Source organism: Astyanax mexicanus, chromosome 3 (genome assembly GCF_023375975.1).
Source record: "Astyanax mexicanus isolate ESR-SI-001 chromosome 3, AstMex3_surface, whole genome shotgun sequence".
Classification (NCBI taxonomy): Eukaryota; Metazoa; Chordata; class Actinopteri; order Characiformes; family Acestrorhamphidae; genus Astyanax; species Astyanax mexicanus.
The window spans coordinates 16,514,541-16,532,213 of record NC_064410.1 but is presented as its reverse complement, the minus strand read 5'-3'; the positions used below and the strand labels follow the sequence as shown (position 1 = coordinate 16,532,213).

General features: G+C 38.6%; 1 protein-coding gene across 3 annotated transcripts in view; it reads left to right on the top strand.

The window, feature by feature from the left end:
- mmd (monocyte to macrophage differentiation-associated) overlaps positions 1 to 15,571 on the top strand; it is a 67,221-nt gene extending 51,650 nt beyond the window's left edge. For 2 of the 3 annotated variants that reach the window (XM_022682917.2, XM_022682916.2), the window contains exons 5-7: positions 9,244 to 9,345; positions 10,258 to 10,327; positions 13,571 to 15,571. In XM_022682917.2, coding sequence (XP_022538638.2) covers positions 9,244 to 9,345; positions 10,258 to 10,327; positions 13,571 to 13,774 — 376 coding nt within the window. In that variant the 3' untranslated portion in view covers positions 13,775 to 15,571. The remainder of the gene's footprint in view (positions 1 to 9,243; positions 9,346 to 10,257; positions 10,328 to 13,570) is intronic. The other variant, XR_007438386.1, reaches the window with a different exon arrangement.
- The last annotated feature ends 2,102 nt before the right edge of the window (positions 15,572 to 17,673 follow it).

The following is a 17,673-nucleotide window of genomic DNA, read 5'->3' as shown; positions in this document are numbered from 1 at the left end:
ACTGGCACTGTGAAGAAATGGAGTGCAGAGACTAAAAAGGGCTCTAAAGGACTGTTTCAACACAACACTGTGGAGGGAATTGGGTGACGATATTGAGGGCCTTACACACTGCATCGCGGTCTATGTCAACTTTTGTGTTGAGAATACTGTACCCACTAAAACCATGCAGTGTTTCTCCAACAACAAACCTTGGATTAACCCTAATATTAAGGCTCTCCTGAAGGAGAAAAAGAGGGCTTTTATATCAGTTGACAAGGACAGAATGAAATATGCACAGAGGAAGTTAAGACGAAAGATCCGGGATGGTAAAGCCAGCTACAGGAGGAAGATGGAGGACCAACTGCAGCAAAATAATGTGAGCGAAGACTGGAATAGCCTCAAAACTATTTCAGGCCACAAGAAACCTGACTTTCAGGCAGTGGGGGATCAAAAATGTGTAACCAAACCTAATCTGTTTTTCAACAGTTTTGATCACTCACCTACTCCCACCACTGCACAAACATCACTGCAGAAATCTCCCCGTCTGGCACTACCAGCATGCTGCCCTACACCCACCCCTCCCTCTTTCAATCCAAAGTCACCACCAAATGGATCTTCTGCAGACACACGCTCCAGCACTCAGCCCCCCACTCCAGTCTTACACTCACAACATCCCAGGTGAGACGTGCACTCAAGAAAATCAAGGTCAGAAAGGCTGCGGGTCCAGATGGCATCAGCTCGAGAGTTCTGAAGACCTGTGCCAACAAGTTGTGCTTTGTGACTCCGTACCTGTCGCGCGGAGCTCACCTACTGTTTTTCCTTTCCCAGCGAGAAAGGTTTAAAGGATCACTATGTATTTGTGTCGACTCCTCCTGCTGCTCGTTCCCCAACACTAACTCCACCCCCGAGGTTGCCAGTATGTAACACTGCGCTGCAGCAAAGGAGCTTAGCTAGCAGTGCTGGTTCAGTTTTAAACCTCAGCTTAACATCGTAAAAGGCCTCAGCATGTCTCAAAATGCTCAGTGACCGAAGTAGGAATATAACAAGAGTGAATATTGGCAGTAAGTTCGAACGTTGGAGAGCTCAAATAAACTACAAGACTGACCCAGAGCCCTAGATGTGCTTACTAGGAACGAGCTGTCTCTCACGCAGGGCTTACTCGCCGAGCGTGGGGCATAGCCTCGCCGAGCCTCGCCGGGCTCACGGGTGATAGAAGAGTTTAGAGTTGCTGTATTTCTCCTCTCGCTCGTGATTTAAGTTATCTGCCTCTCCTAGTCTTAACTTTATGTCGATTGTGTAGATTCAGCCTGCTGAATTTGGCAACCCGAGTAACCTTCGTGACTGGGGAGGGGTGGGCGGAGCAGATTACTCCCTGTGGTGTTTTAAAATTGGACTGCTGTAGCCATTTCATTTTTTTTTTTTTTTGGCCCGCCACCACCCCCCCCTCTTCGGAGGACTATTAGTACTTTATTGTTTATTTATTTGATTATGTACACATTAGAACAGCTACTAGTTTCTGTTTTTTTTTTTTATAGTTAAGGAGGATTACAATTACAGGGATTTGGGGGAGGGTGCGGGGGGTGAAGAAAAGGGGATAATTGGGGGAAGATGAGATAACAGGAGAGAAAAAAAGATTTGAAAGTAAGACTGATAGAGGTGGGGAGAAAAAAAAGTAAATAAATAATAATAAAAAAAATAATAATAATAATAATAAAAAGAAAGAAAGAAAAAGAAAAGTATATCTATCTATTTATATGTTTATTTATGACTAAACAGAGACATGAATGTGTGTGCTGATTTTGTCTGATTTTTGGTCCATTCATTTAATTTGTATGTGTGTGTTTGTGCATGTTTGTATATGTGGGTGAATGTGTATAACGGGGCTCTTTGTTAGCTATTGCTGATCTTTTTTACTGTAGTATTTGAATTAGCGGTGTCCAGGCTGAGTCTGATTCGGTGGTTCTGATTGGTTGTGAGAGTGTTTCTAGGGAGAGATAATCTGTTAACAGATTTTTCCAGTGGTTGATGTTGATATTATGTTTGGTTTTCCAGTTCATGAGGATAACTTTCTTGGCAATGGTTAGCGACACCAGGAGGATTTTATTGTTTTCGGTAGTTGTGTTGGTAGTTGATGTGTCTCCTGATAGGCAGAGTGATGGTGATGGGTGGATATGGATGGTTAGGGCATGGGATAGGAGCATGATGACTTCTTTCCAGAATTGGTTGACGGGTGTGCAGAGCCATAAAGCATGAATGTAATTATCACTTGTGTTTTGAGAGCAGTTTGTACAGATAGGTGAGCTTGTGATTCCCATTTTGAACATTTTGTGAGTGGTATAGTGGACTCTATGGGTGGTCTTATACTGAATGAGTTGTAAGTTTGTGCTTCTAATCATGTGGTGATTATTGTTGCATACTTGAACCCAGAAGTCGGCATCAGGAGTTCGTAACAGGTCTTCTTCCCATTGTTTGATGTGCAGGGTAATTGTGAGATTTAATTAAGATAATATTTGATATATTTTAGATAATGTTTTTTTAGTAGTATTAATGTTTATAAACTCAGAGATTGGAGGAGGTAGGTCTAATGTACTTTGATTGATTTTTGAATTTATAAGTGATCGTATCTGGTGGTACTGTAAGAATTGAGTTCTCCCGATGTTGTATTTCTGGGTTAGTTGTGGTAGTGACATTAAGATGTTATTGTGATAGATGTGCTTGAGGTGTGTTATGCCTTTCTCAATCCAAGGTGAGTAGTTTAATGTTTTTTATTGATGATGAAGTCTGGGTTTTTCCATATGGGGGAATGTGTGGTTGGTGTGATTACAGAATTTGTTATCTTGTGAAATTTCCACCAAGCTGTCAGAGTTGCTGCCACTGTTAGACTGTTAAAGCATGGGTGTTTTTTAATTGATTGGCTGATAAACGGCAAGTCTGATACTGGAATATCTTTGCATAATGTTTGCTCTACGTCAATCCAAGATTTGTCCATACTATTGGGTTTTATCAATTTTAGAATGTATTGGAGCTGATTTGCTAGGAAGTAATTGTGAAAATTTGGTGCTTCTAGACCTCCATGAGATTTTAAAATCTGTAGTGAATTAAACTCTACAGTTAAATACCGTAGAGTTTGATCCTAGGAGGTTTATTTTTCCAATAGAATTGTGTTAGACTAGTATTCAGAGACTGAAACCAAATGTTTGGGGGTTGAGTAGGAATCATTGAGAATAAGTAATTTATTTTTGTCAACACTGACATTTTGATTGTAGCTATTCTGCCAATGAGCGATATGGGAAGTGTTGTCCAACGATTAAGGTCATCACTTATTGTTTTGGTTAATGGGTTGAAGTTAAGTTTGAACAACTCTGACAGCTGGGGGGAAACTCTAACACCCAGATATGTGATATAATTTGTGCACATGGGAATGGGTATTGTTTTAAATTTATCATCAAGTCTATTCATATTTATTGGAAGAACCGTGGATTTTGACCAGTTGATAGAATAGTCTGATATTTTTGAATAATTTTCAATTGTTTGGATGGTTTCTGCTATTGAGATATCTGGTTTCTGTAGAAATAGTAAGATATCGTCGGCATAAAGACTGATTTTGTGTTCCATGCTTGGTGTTTTAATTCCCTTAATATTTGTATTTTGTTGTATAGTTGCTGCTAGTGGTTCTATAAAGAAGGAAAATAGATATGGAGAGAGTGAGCATCCTTGTCTAGTCCCCCGGTGCAGTGTGAAAGGTTGTGATATTACCCCGTTGGTGTTGACTGTGGCCTTAGGTGCAGTATATAAAATCTTAATCCAATTAATAAATGATTCTCCAAACCCGAGTTTGTGCAGTGTGGTGAATAGGAATTTCCAGTTTACTCTGTCAAAGGCTTTTTCTGCATCTAGAGTAACAACTGCTGTTGGTATTTTTTGGTGAGTAGTGTAATCAATTATGTTCAGTAATCTGCGCATGTTAGTTGAGGAATGTCGAACTTGGAGAAACCCAGTTTGATCAGGATGTATTAGGTTATGAATTACTGTTTGGATTCTATTGGCTAGTGCTTTACTTATGATTTTTGTATCTGTATTCATTAAAGATAACGGCCTGTAACTGGAGGGTAGAGTGGGATCTTTGTTTGGTTTAAGATGGAGGGAGATGATTGCAGTGTTCATGTTAGTTGGAAGTTTTGCATTTTGTTTAATTTCTGAGATCATTCTATTGAATAACGGAGATAAAGATGGCCAGAAATGTTTGTAAAACTCGACAGGGAATCTGTCAGGACCTGGTGCTTTGTTGTTGGGCATGTATTTTAGGGCTTTATGAACCTCTTCATGTGATAATGGTAATTCGATTGTTTTTTTTTTTGTTGTTCGGTTAATTTTGGGAGATTGATGCAGTCTAGGAAACTATTAATTTCTTCTAAATTTGAGTCATGATCTGATGAGTATATTTTTTTCAAAAAAATTTTAAAGGTGTCATTAATTTCCTCAGGTGCTTGGACGGTTTTCCCTGTTGATTTTTTTTATAACTGGAATTGTTGTTTTTTCTTTATTATACTTGATAAGATTCGCTAGATATTTTCCAGATTGATTTGCGCAATCTATGTTTTCCTGTCTTAATCTCTGTAGTAAGAATTTAGTTTTCTTGTTTGTTAATTCATTTAGCTTATGCCTGAGTTTCCTTAATTCTTTTTGATCATTTTCGGATGGATTATTAATGACCATTTTTTCTAATACCTCTGATTTTTGATTCTAAATTTGTTTCATGTTCTATTTCCTTCTTTTTTATAAATGTAGCATATGATATGTTCCCTCTTAATACTGCTTTGCCGGTCTCCCATAGTAATGATGGAGAGATGTCTGGAGAATCATTTATTTCTAGAAAAGATGCCCACTCCCTGTTTATATGGCTGTTGAATTCAGGATTGCTAAGTAGTGAAGTATTAAAGCGCCATCTGAAGGTCGGCTTGTGTTGTTGATTTGTATTCCAGATCATTGAGACAGGTGCATGGTCACTGATAGTGATAGGGTGAATTTGTAATTGTGAGATTTTAGGCATCATCGAGTTACTGAATAAGAAGTAGTCAATGCGTGAGTATGTTTTATGTACTGCTGAGTAAAATGTGAATTCTTTAGTTTTTGGGTGTTGTAGTCACCAGCCATCACCAATGCCGAAATCCAGCATGAACTGTTTTATTGTTTCTGTGGAATTCCAGGTGCGTGTGTTGTGAGTATGACCTATCTAACAATGTTTCAAGAACTGTGTTAAAGTCTCCTCCTATTATGATTGGAGAATCGGATATAGTGGAAATGTGTGTAAATAAATCATGAAAAAATGCGGGATTGTCGGTATTTGGTCCGTAGATGTTGGCAATGGTGCAAGTGTTGTTGTCGATAGTGATATTTATTATGATAAAACGCCCGTTGGGGTCTGTGATTGTAGTATTATGTTTGAATCTGACTTTTTTATGGATTAGAATTGCTAACCTCTTTGTTTGGAGTTATAATTGGCTGTAAATATGTGCTTATATTCTGCTGATGTCAGTTTATGTTGATTAGAGTCTGTTAAGTGGGTTTCTTGTAAGAGGCAAATATCTGCTTTTATACGGTTGAGATGGTGGAATATTTGGATTTTTTTGTCTGGGGAGCCCATTCCGCATATGTTCCACGTGATAAACTTCAGCTGTGACATGTTGGTATGTTAGGAGTCAGAATTTGAATAGGTGATGTGGTTTTGTTCATGTCTCTGTTTAGGTAAGCGTAATTCATTTTGGATAGGTTGAGAGATAGAAAAAGAGAGAGAAGAAGATAGATAGATAGATAGATAGATAGATAGATAGATAGATAGATAGATAGATAGATAGATAGATAGATAGATAGATAGATAGATAGATAGATAGATAGATAGAGACAAGAATTAATAATACAATATAAGATGGGGGAAAGAAAGAAGAAAATAACGGGGAAAAAACACAAATCAAATAAACGTTAAAGGAGGAAAATAAATAAATAAATCACGTGACAGGCGATGGGATCGGCGACTGGTCAGGTCCGGCTGTGATGCATCTCCGTTGATTGTCACCTGTCCCTCATCACCAATGGATCTTAGAACAGCCAGGGCGTGATTTCCTTATCCCTGTAGAGTTGTCCGTCTACGTAGAGCTTATCTACGGATAAGACTGCTCTTTTTCCCTTCTGAATAAGCTATTTCTGATGGTGAGTAGTTGTTTTCTTCTGTCAAGTATTTCACGGGGGTACTGGTCGTTTATTCCGAAGTTTGTTCCTTTTAGCTCTCTTCCTTTACTGAGTATGAGTTGTTTGTGTTTGTAGTGTTCAACTTTTGCCACGATGGGTCTTGGGCGTTTATTTTGAGGGTTTTTGGTTCCCAGGCGGTGAGCGCGGTGGAAAGTTATGGTGTTGGCTATTTCGGGTGGGATTTTTAGTTTGGAGATCATGAACTCCATGATGAGTTTTTCTGGATTTTCTGGGGTGCTTTCGGGAATGCCAGAAAACACTATATTGTCTCTCATACTGCGAGCCTGTAAGTCGAGGATTGTTTCTTTCATGTCCTTGTTTTCTTTTATAACAGATGAGAGTTGGGATGTGATGGAGTTTACACTGTGATGTAGCGCTGTATTCTCCTTTACCAGAGATGCGATCTGTTCCTGGCTGAACTCCAGGCTTTCACGCAGCGCGTGGAATTCCCTGTGTAGGACTTCCACTAGTGCTATTCTTGCATCGAGGGCCGATAGTTTGGTGTCGATGGAGATGAGAATTTCACTCATCTTTGTGTGGGAGTCCTGTTCTGCCGTGTCTCCAGGTGAGCTGGGTGGACGCACTCTTTTGGAGGTAGGAGCTGATTTCCCTTTTCCTTCTCCCTTGTCCGGGCTCATGCTGCAGTACAGTTGGTAGAACTCGTCGATCAGTTCTTCTATTGCTTCCAGGTCTGTTGAGTTGTGGTTATTGTCGATGAAGTGCAGAAAGTCCAGTAGTGTTTCGGTTGTTTATTTTGTTAGTTGCTGGGGGTCGCCATCTTGCTAATCGCACTCTGTCTCGCGAGAGGTAGCGTTACAGCGTCATCTCAGGTGAGATGCTGCTGCTGATGAATCATTTCCTGAGCAGCTAGCGTGCTCGGAGGAAAGGTCTTACATAATGCACCTTTAAGCTTGACGAGAAATATCGTCACGTTTTAATCTCGCAAGATCTCGTGCCACGAGATCTCGTCACACCCCTACACCCTACCATAATCATATCTCCTCTGACCTTATCTTAGCGGCACTGGATGTATATATTTTTTCCTTTACTATATATAATTTTTTATGTATCTTTATATATTTCCTGTAATTGGTTTGTATACATAGTTTTATTATTATTTGTTTATATATTTTCCTAACCTGTTTCTCTGTACTGCTGTAACATTGCAAATTTCCCCATTGTGGGATTAATAAAGGAAAATCAGATTCATGATTTTCACTCAGGGGGCAGGGCCATGACCGTCTAATCCCTTCTCGGCGCTGCACGTTGCTTAGTGTAAAATGGAGCGCATAATGGGTTAGTTCAGTAGTTGACTGACTTTAATGGGCCGGCTGTACTTGTAGGAAAATTAAGCGTTAATTTTGTTGTTTGTAGCTGTATTTTTGGGCTTTTAATGTGCATTAAGCTCATATAACTCAAGACAGTTGAATAAGTGGAGACAGGGAATATGTAGTTCACTTGCACAATAGTCACATAGCAGGACGTGCGATGTCATTTAAGGCAATTAAATCAAACGCGTCACGTTGCAATGTTTTGATTCTTGACGCAAGAAAGTAGATACACAGCGCAAGGGGGAGTGTGAGGGGGGTGGGGGTGCAGGAGTAAACCCGAGGTAATCACATGGCCTCCATCAGTGCACCTCAGTCCAGCACAGTTTTGCGCAGGTATTTCGAGTTTCCAGCTGAATTCAGGCTTTTAGTTCCAGAAAAACTGCTCTGAAAAATAAAGGGAACACTTAAACAACACAATGTAACTCCAAGTCAGTCACACTTTTGTGAAATCAACCTGTCCAGTTAGGAAGCAACACTGACTGTAAATCAATTTTACCTGCTGTTGTGCAAATGGAACAGAAAACAGGTAGAAATTAGCAAGACAACCCCTATAAAGCAGTGGTTCTGCGGATGGTGACCACAGACCTTTTCTCTGTTCTCACACAAGTGGGGCTTGTGCTCACAGCCCAACAGCGTGCAGGGAGATTGGCATTTGCCAGAGAACACCAAGATTAGCAGATTTGCCATTGGCGACCGGCACTCTGCTGCTGTAACATCCTCCAGCATCAGCAGTTTGGCAGTGGGTCAGTAATGGTCTGGTGAGGCATTTTTTGGAGAGCCGCAAAGACCTCCATGTGCTAGTCAGAGGTACCCTGACTGATATTAGGTGCCGGGATGAGATCCTCAGACCCATTGTGAGACCATATGCTGCTGCAGTTGGCCCTGGGTTCCTCCTAATGGAGGACAATACTAGGTATCATGTGGCTGAAGTGTGTCAGCAGCTCCTGTATAATGAAGGAATTTATGATATGGACTGGCCCGCCCATTCCCCAGACCTAAATCTAATCCAGCATATCTAGAACATCATGTTTCGCTCCATCCACCAACACACACAAACTCTCCAGAAGTTGACTGATGCTTTAATCCAGGTCTGGGAGGAGATTCATTAGGAGAATGTCTGCTGCCTCATCAGGAGCATGCCCAGGAGTTGTAGGGTCATACAGGCACGTGGAGGCCATACACACTACTAGGCCTCATTTTTACTTGTCTAGAAGAACTTCCACTGAAGTTGGATCAGCCTGTCATTTGATTTTTCTCTTTGATTTTGAGTATGATTCTAAATCCAGACCTCCATGTGATAATGATTTTGATTTACATTTATCAGTCTTTTTTGTTCTGAACGCATACCACTATGTCATAAATAAAGATTTTCAACTGGAATATTTTTTTTATTGTTTTGTTTGGTATTCGTTTAAGCAGACTGTTTTTGCCTATTGTTGTGACTTAGATGAAGATCAGAACACATTTAACAACCGATTTATGCAGAAATCCAAGTAATCCCAAAGGGTTCACATTTTTCTTGCAACTGTATTTGTGGTAATGTTCCCCTGGCTACTTTTACATTAAGTGTGATCATAGCCTACAAGGTCTAAATTATTGCCAAAAAACACTTGTAAATCTCTTTCTCCACCCCCCCCCTCTCTCTCTTTCTCTCTTTCTCGGTGTGCATGTGTGTGCACGTGTGCAGGTTAATCCTGAGGGAGCTGGGGCCTCTGGCGTCTCACATGCGCTGGTTTGTGTGGCTCATGGCTGCTGCAGGAACAATGTATGTGTTCAACTACCACGAAAAGTAAGTCTAGTTTGCTGTTTCTGTGCGAAAATTGGAAAATAGCTGAAAATGTCCTAAAATACATTGTCCAAATGTTTGTGGACACACCTGAATGCATTTGGTCTCACCCATTGCTGATACATGTGCAAATGTGCGCACACAGCTTGTCTAGTCTCTATAAAGAAGTGTTAGTAGAATAGGACACGCTGGAGCAGATGAACCTAACCAACTATCCTTTTGCCAGGCATGGGCTAGAGGGGTATAAAGCGCTCAGTATTGAGCTGTGGAGCAAAGAAACTGTGTTTTTTGGAATAATAACCCCCCTGTTAAGCTAGTAGAATGATTTCTCTGGATAGTGTAGATAGTTACTCCAACAAAAGCATGATAAACTCTTTTTAATATCCTTAATTTCATAAACAAATGAACAGCTGTCCCAATAATCAGTGAGCCCATAAAGCCCTGTTCATTAATGTTTGTCACTGGAACAGATAAACCGGCATGTTTACAAATGGGTACATGGTTCACAACTTTATTTAACTGTGCAAATGAAAAAAAAAGGAGGCCATTTTCTATTATTCATCAGTGTTGAAACTGTGAGACGCAATGACTATCTTTAAAACAAGCTGCTTTTAATTTGAAAGCACCTAAAGCTGGTCTATCATATATGCAATGTCAGTGTGAGCATATGATGTATCAGGATAGATTTGATACAAGATATAATCTCATACAAGATGAGATTCTTTCCTTTTTCCCATCAAATTTTAGCCCAATAACAAGGGTGTCCATGCTAATATTGTTTGTGTCCAAGTACGCAAAATTAAAACCAGTCTTACCTATTTTTATTTGAATAATCCTGACAGCCCTGATTTATTTATTCGTCTTCCTCAGTCTGCTGAGAATTCTGATTTAACTTGCTCTGTTGTTTTGTTGCAGGTATAAACTTGTCGAGCTGGCCTTCTACTTAACTATGGGTTTTTCTCCAGCTCTGGTGGTGACCTCAATGGTACGTTTGGATGTGGTTAAATCATATCCACAATCATATAATACATAATCAAGGCTATGGGTTTAGTATTATATTACTTAATTATTTGACTGTTTTATGAGGAGGCTTAAGCCAGTCCTGGCAGCTGCTGACAGCTGCTTATAGGTAAGGGTGCTGCTTTTCTGAATCAATTGTGTGTCACTGTGCCTCATTGCAACAGCCCATTTAAATGTAATAGACTTCTGTGGTTGGAGTGGAGCTGGACTCTCTGGTTACAACAGCTAAGAGAATGACTTTGGATAAATTACTTTCTACCATGAACAATGATAGTCACCCACTTCACACCACCATCATGAAGCAGAGGAGTGTGTTCAGTGGCAGTGGCACCATCACAAGCTCTATGCAGAACACTATAGAATTAACAGTTTTTATTAACTGTAAATAACTATTGCCTCCATTAGGGCCTCAGGAACACTATATAAAACTCTATTATATTTAACCAAAATTATTATTTTTTTGGTTTACTATATTATAGGGCTGTACCTATCAAATATTTGAGTACTGTATTTTTTGCACTGTAAAGCACCCCAAAAAGTGTGCCTTTTAATCCGGTGCACCTTATGTATAAATTTTACCACTCAGGTATTAAAGAGCAGTAAAGAAACTGCTGAAGTACAGCATTATACAGGAGTTTCAGTTTAGTCCTCCTGCAGTATTAACATTACCACTAACCACGCTAAGCGCTAGCTCTTTCGTCATTTAAAGGTGAGTATTATCGGCTGTAGCCTGCTGCTAACCCCAGCTAGCAGTGCTGGAGCAGTATTAGCATTAGCCTCTAACCATGCTAAGCACTAGCTCTTTCGCCGTTCATAACAAAATGTTTGCCTCAGCACTGTGGAACGAGCCGATCTCCCGAGCTGGGAAAAATGTACAATTTTAAACAGAGAAAAAAATAATTATTATGAGTCTCTAATTACGGAATATGTAGACCTTCAATGCAAAATAAAGTTCCGTTCCACTAACGCAATTCAGACTCAACCTACTGCTGGTGAAGTCAGTCACTTCCTACAGCCTTCAATGTTGGCTGCTCTTTTTATAGCCTATATTCTTGCTAATTTATATCACCTGATTGAAAATATTGGTAGGGTAGTTGTCTATATCCATTCACTTTTTGCATCGTTAAATTAACCAAAAATGTATACTATTTATATTGAACAAATATGATCACATATGTGAATTTATATAATTATGGGATTACAGATATACTTCAAAGTAACTTCATCTAAAGTACCTGGGCATCATTAATACTTATATAAAGCATTAATACTTATATAAAAAATAAATATGTTTTTGTCATATAGAGTTTATGCAAATAAATCTTTGTGTAGATAACTGCGATTAAATACTGGATTTCATTTTACGCTGGCCTGAATTTGTTAAGATTGAACCAATACATTGCAATGTGTAGACACATTTCCAATACAGAGCAATACTTAATTAAATGTATACAAATATTATATGATTTGCTGCATCCACTGCAGTTTATTGGATTAAACCGTGGCGGAACCTTGTTCCTGGATTTTGTTTCCCACCCGCAAGGCTATGGCGTCACACAGCTCATCCAATAGAAGCGCTGCAGCTAAGCTAAGCGTCAACTCTAGCCTGGGACAGAGCAGGTTTGGATAAACGTATAAGTTGCTATAGTAACTGGACGAGGCTTAAGTCTATCCTCTTTCGTGGAACCGAAATTTGAGCAAAATGAGCCAGGCTTATCTTAATAAGCCTGGCTTACTGAGTGGAACGGCCCCCAGGACCTGGTTGGGTTTACATAAACATAATACCATCTCTTGCAGTGTGACAAAAAGCAAATCAATAATTTTAAGTATATGTATGTATAAATGCTCTCAACTGACCAACAAATTTGACATACTACAGTAACTGCTCAATTAAATGAATAGGGTAAACATGCACATTTTCTTTTGCAATATATTGATTATCGCTGAATTGCAGTTTTGAGATATCACCGTTATCATTCATTTGCCACAGCTGAAAAGTGCTGGAAAAACTTGAAAATGGGCCTTGAAAGTCTTTGAAAAGTGCTTGAATTTTACCTTGTAAAAGGCGTAAGAACCCTGATTTAAACTTTAAGATTAGATGATATTTTGTGAATTATCATGTGATCTGTGTGGTGTTTGGATGATTTGAGGAACACACAGGATGGGTTGAGTGTAGAGTCGAATTGGTGAATTGGTTTACAAATCGAGTGCAAATTTAAATCAATGTTTTAAAACATTGTGTACAATTCCATGCGTTGATATCAAACTGAGTTATGCAAACTCAGAGATGACACAGAGCTCGCCTCAGACATCGGACTATTCTTCAGAACACGTGTTTGTGACTGAAAACTGTGAATTAAAGCATTAAACAAGTCACAGAAAGAAACTTTGAAAAAGTGCTTATTATGAAGTGTTTTCCAAAATGGATTAATCATGTTAATGATGCTTTTAAGTTTTTCCACCTACAAAAAATTTAGAGGTCTGTTGGCCAAAATCACACAATACATGTTTCCATCCAACCCCCTGCAGTCATTCTGTTCCTTTTTTCAGAAAAGCAAACCCAACATGTGATGTTTTCACATGTAATGTTAAAAAAGTGTTCTTGGGCTAGTACTTATCCTTTTCTTTTTCCAATCGTGGCAAGTGGAGTAGATACCAAAAAGCTTTGAAACATCTGAAACACTATATATAACACTTTTATAGTGAACAGAAACAATTCCAATTAGTTTTTCTCACATTAAAAGATGTAGAACTGTATAAAGGACAATAGAACCATTTCTGTATAGTGATCCAGATGTTCTAATGCGGGGAACTGTTCTGAATGAAAAAAGCGTGATTATATTAAAAAGCTAGAATGAAAGATTTCAATGTTACACTTATTTCTAAATACTATAGTAGGAGTTAAACGATTCCTTTAATAATTTGAGTACCTGGCTTCCAAACAAAAAAAAGGAATTTTTTCTGCCTCTAGCGTTCTATATATGTTTAAACTTAGGGAACAGTGATGATTATCGTTGACTTTATTAATATTTATTCCCTGCATTAGAACACTGTATAGAACACAGTTTAGAGATCTGGATGATTGCAGGTACCGTAGTCTGATTAACAGCAGAAATCTCAGGCTGTGGTCACTGGTGCCCTCTTGTGGTGTAATTTTGAAAGAATTATTGATTTCTACATTGATTTCTTTTCTGTTGTGTCTCTGCAGAGCAATACGGATGGTCTGTATGAGTTGGCATTTGGGGGCCTCATCTACTGCCTGGGTGTGGTCTTCTTCAAATCTGATGGTGTGATCCCTTTTGCTCACGCTATTTGGCACATCTTTGTTGCCATGGCTGCAGCCGTGCATTACTACGCTATCTGGAAATACCTCTACAGAAGCTCACCCAGCGATGACATCAGAGACGCCTGAACATTAATCTTTCAGCTTTTCCTCCTTTTTCAGCACACACACCCTGTACTCTGGTCCTATAGCTCTCTCTGAGGAGGGTTTTTCTCCTGCTAGAGCATAAGCTAGTGAAGTTTACGAATTACATCGTGTTGTTTACTGTTTTCTAATAAGCTTGAGAACTGTGTGTGTGTGTGTGAGACTGCACACACTTCTACACTCAGCTCATAGCTTGGCAGGTCTTGTGTGTTTCTGAAGAAAAAAAAAAAAAAGTAAAAGCTTTCGCTTTCCTTCTGTGAGTCCAGAGCAGCATTGAGCAGGCTGAATGTCTTTTCTGTCTGTGATCTGATTATTTTTCCTTTTCTTTTCCATCACATTGCTACATATGTCATGGTGTTTCAGAAGTGATCACACATGTTCACATTCCTCTTTTTCAGCAGCGGTTATCTGCCATCATTAAGGTTTATGGATCTGATCAGGATGAACTTTTGCATTGCAGTGAATATTTTTCCACAATTCCAGTAGTCAATTTTCCACTCTTTTCCACAGGTGTTTTAGATACTCAGCAGTATTTTTGAGAAACAAGCATTTTTGTAACTCAGAGATCCATGTTTTTGTGTTTTCACATAGTTTATTAGTGACCTCTGAGAGCCCATCTGTTACTGTAAGCCGTTCAGAAGCTGAATCTGCACTGTGAGAGCAGAAATGTGAAGCAGCTGTTCAGGCAGCGTTTTTAGTAGAGCTACTGAGAGCACTGTGGTCTAGCAGAAATGTTCCATATAGTGCAAATGGGGAATCACAATCAGGATTTATTCTTCATAACTGAGCTTTTTACAAGGTTGGGTATTAATCTTTAAACTAAGCACAGTTCAGTTCAATTAAGCCAATACTTGTGGTGAAACTAGTGTCATTTTAAAACAAGTTTTTCTACACTTGTTTTTGTAAGTTTTACTTTTTTGAAAGGTCATTTTGCACATTTAAAGCATTTATATCTTACAATAGGCACAAGTATCAACCAGTAAAATTAAACAATTTCTCTAAACAAGTATAAATAGAAAAACAAGGAATATTCTTACAACCACATTGGAATCAGACATTTCACAAGATGCATCTCCGTAGAGCATGAACGTTACTATTTACACCTGAAACATCAACAGTACATGAGTATTTATTCAGTAAAACACTTGCATATGTCTATTGTTTTTCATGAGCTAAACCAGTAATGTCTCTCCTCTGCTCAGATTGTATGCATTGTTTTATTGCTGTTTGCTTTCTGGTGACCTCAAGACAGTATTTATTTATTTATTTTCTGTCCTGGTGAAGGTCCAGGCTCCTTGACCCGTTTGTCCAGTGTGCCGTTCTGAGAAAAATCACTATGATTCCCATAATGCTCTTTTCTGTGAGATCATGAGAATTTGTATTAGTATTTTCATTCCCAATAACTTTTCTGGATTTGTTTCTTTGTATCTTGCTGACTTGCTGCTGTGCTCCTGACTCCTGGATCACTGTGTGGATTTTCCAAGGCTTCTGCACAAGCGTGTCTGAGAGCTTGTTTGTTCTTCTGCTCTAAGCTCAATTCATTGTGTTTCAGTAAATTCTGGCCTCATTTTAGAAAGAAGTATGTGATCGAGACAGACCTGGTCTTAGTAACTCTTTGGACATTTGTGAGCTTTGTATTTTGTTCTGGCACATGCTTCAGTAACGGCCTCCTGCACCGCCGACTCATTATCCTCCTGATCCGGCCAGTGTTTGGTGCTGTACATGACAGATGCTTGTGTCTGATTCTTAACATGTATTAATAAATGATGACGCTTTAACACACACTGGCTCTGAGTCTGTCTGGAATCGGTTGTTGACAGGTGACGTCACTGTGAGGTTCTGTTTGATCAGGCTGTGCAGCATTTTAGTTCACTTTCCTTTATAATGGGGCACTAATGTGGTCTGATTGAACTGCTGCAGTAGCTGAAGCAAACATTACATTCATGCGTTGTTTTGGATTAGCCAGGCAAAACAGCAGAAATAGGTTAACTGTAGGCAGTTTCATGACCTTTCTTTTTTATTTTATAATTTAATTTACTTCAGCTACTATATTAGAAAACTTAGTTAAATAGTAAGTAAATGTTACACAAATAAAGCCTGCTGTGCTAAATAAAAAAATGTCGAGATGTCCGAAACTCTAAAAACCTCACATTTTAATACACCAAACGATTATGAATACTCTGCCTGAAGCTCGAGACACAGTTTCATCAGAGTTTTAAGAAGATTTTAAAATAATGATAATACATACAAACCTTTGTACAATTTATTCGTTTAAGCCCTTTCACATATATCTATGGAAGCCCATTCCCGCCACCTAAAAAATTAAATAAATAATCCAGCAAAAAATATATATATTTTGAGATACTAAGTCAACATGTTGAGATCAACATGTTGAGATACTAGTAGGCTGTACAGAGACAGAAGCAGGTGAGACAAAGACGCAAAATGGAAACTATCATTGAGGATTACTTCAGACGTGGATTCACAAATCATGAAATATTGGTGCTTTCAGATTTCCGTTCCACCTTAACTGCTGGCTGAACATACATGCGCCCGCTTGTAGATGGCACATTTTAATAGTAAAAAAAACAGCATGTAAGCAAAGCGCTGTGCAAACGCTCTGAATAAAGGAGAGAACACAATGCGAGGGACAGAGTTTAACTCTGAGTAAAATATAATGTAAATAAAATTAAATAATATGAATTAAAACGTTATTGCTCTCACTTTTGGCCTAATCCCCAGGTCATTATCTCTCTTCGGTCTTAAGTTGTCTCACAAAAATGACTGACACACCTAATACACAATACGTCAGACTGTCAATGTGAGGTACTGGGTATTAGTGTGAGGTACTGGGTATTAGGTCTGATAGTCGTTTTTGTGAGACGACTTAAGACTGAAGAGATAATGGTCTTGGAATAAGGCGAAAAGTGTTATTTCACCATTCATTATATTATATTACATGCTATGTTCACAGGGTCATTATGGAAAAATTCCACAGTAATATTCTTCTTCAGGATTTTGACTGATAGTTATTTTTGTGAGATGATTTAGGACTGAAGAGATAATGGTCATGTAATTAGGCGAAAAGTGTTATTTTACCATTAATTATTAATGTTAATTAATTTATATTATATTACATGCTGTGTTCACAGGATCATTGTGAAAAAAATCAGTAATATTTGACCTTCTTCAGGATTTTGACAGTCTTATGTATTGTGTATTAGGTATGATAGTTTTCTAGATGACCTAAGACTGAAGAGATAATGACCTGGGGATTAGGCCAAAAGTGAGAGCAATAACGTTTTAATTCATATTATTTAATTTAATTTACATTATATTTTACTCAGAGTTAAACTCTGTCCCTCGCATTGTGTTCTCTCCTTTATTCAGAGCGTTTGCACAGCGCTTCGCTTACATGCTGTTTTTAAAATGCGCCATCTACAGGCAGGCGCAGGTATGTTCAGCCAGCATTTAAGGTGGAACGGAAATCTGAATTAGACACTGGCGAATAAGACGCTAACTTCAGCCTCGTCCAAGATCCGGAGGCTTATTTTGATATTGTGTGATTCCTCTAAAAGCACCAATATTTCATGATTTGTGAATTCACGTCTGAAGTAATCCTCAATGATAGTTTCCATTTTCCGTCTTTGTCTCACCTGCTTCTGTCTCTGTACAGCCTACTAGTATCTCAAAATATTGACTTAGTATCTTAAAATATTGACTTAGTATCTTAAAATATTGACTTAGCATCTCACAATATTGAGATAGTTTCTCAAAATATTGACTTAGTATCTCACAATATTGAGATAGTATCTTAAAATATTGACTTAGTATCTCAAAGTATAAGTTTGCTTAATAGTAATTTAAAAAAATGTTGCTGGATT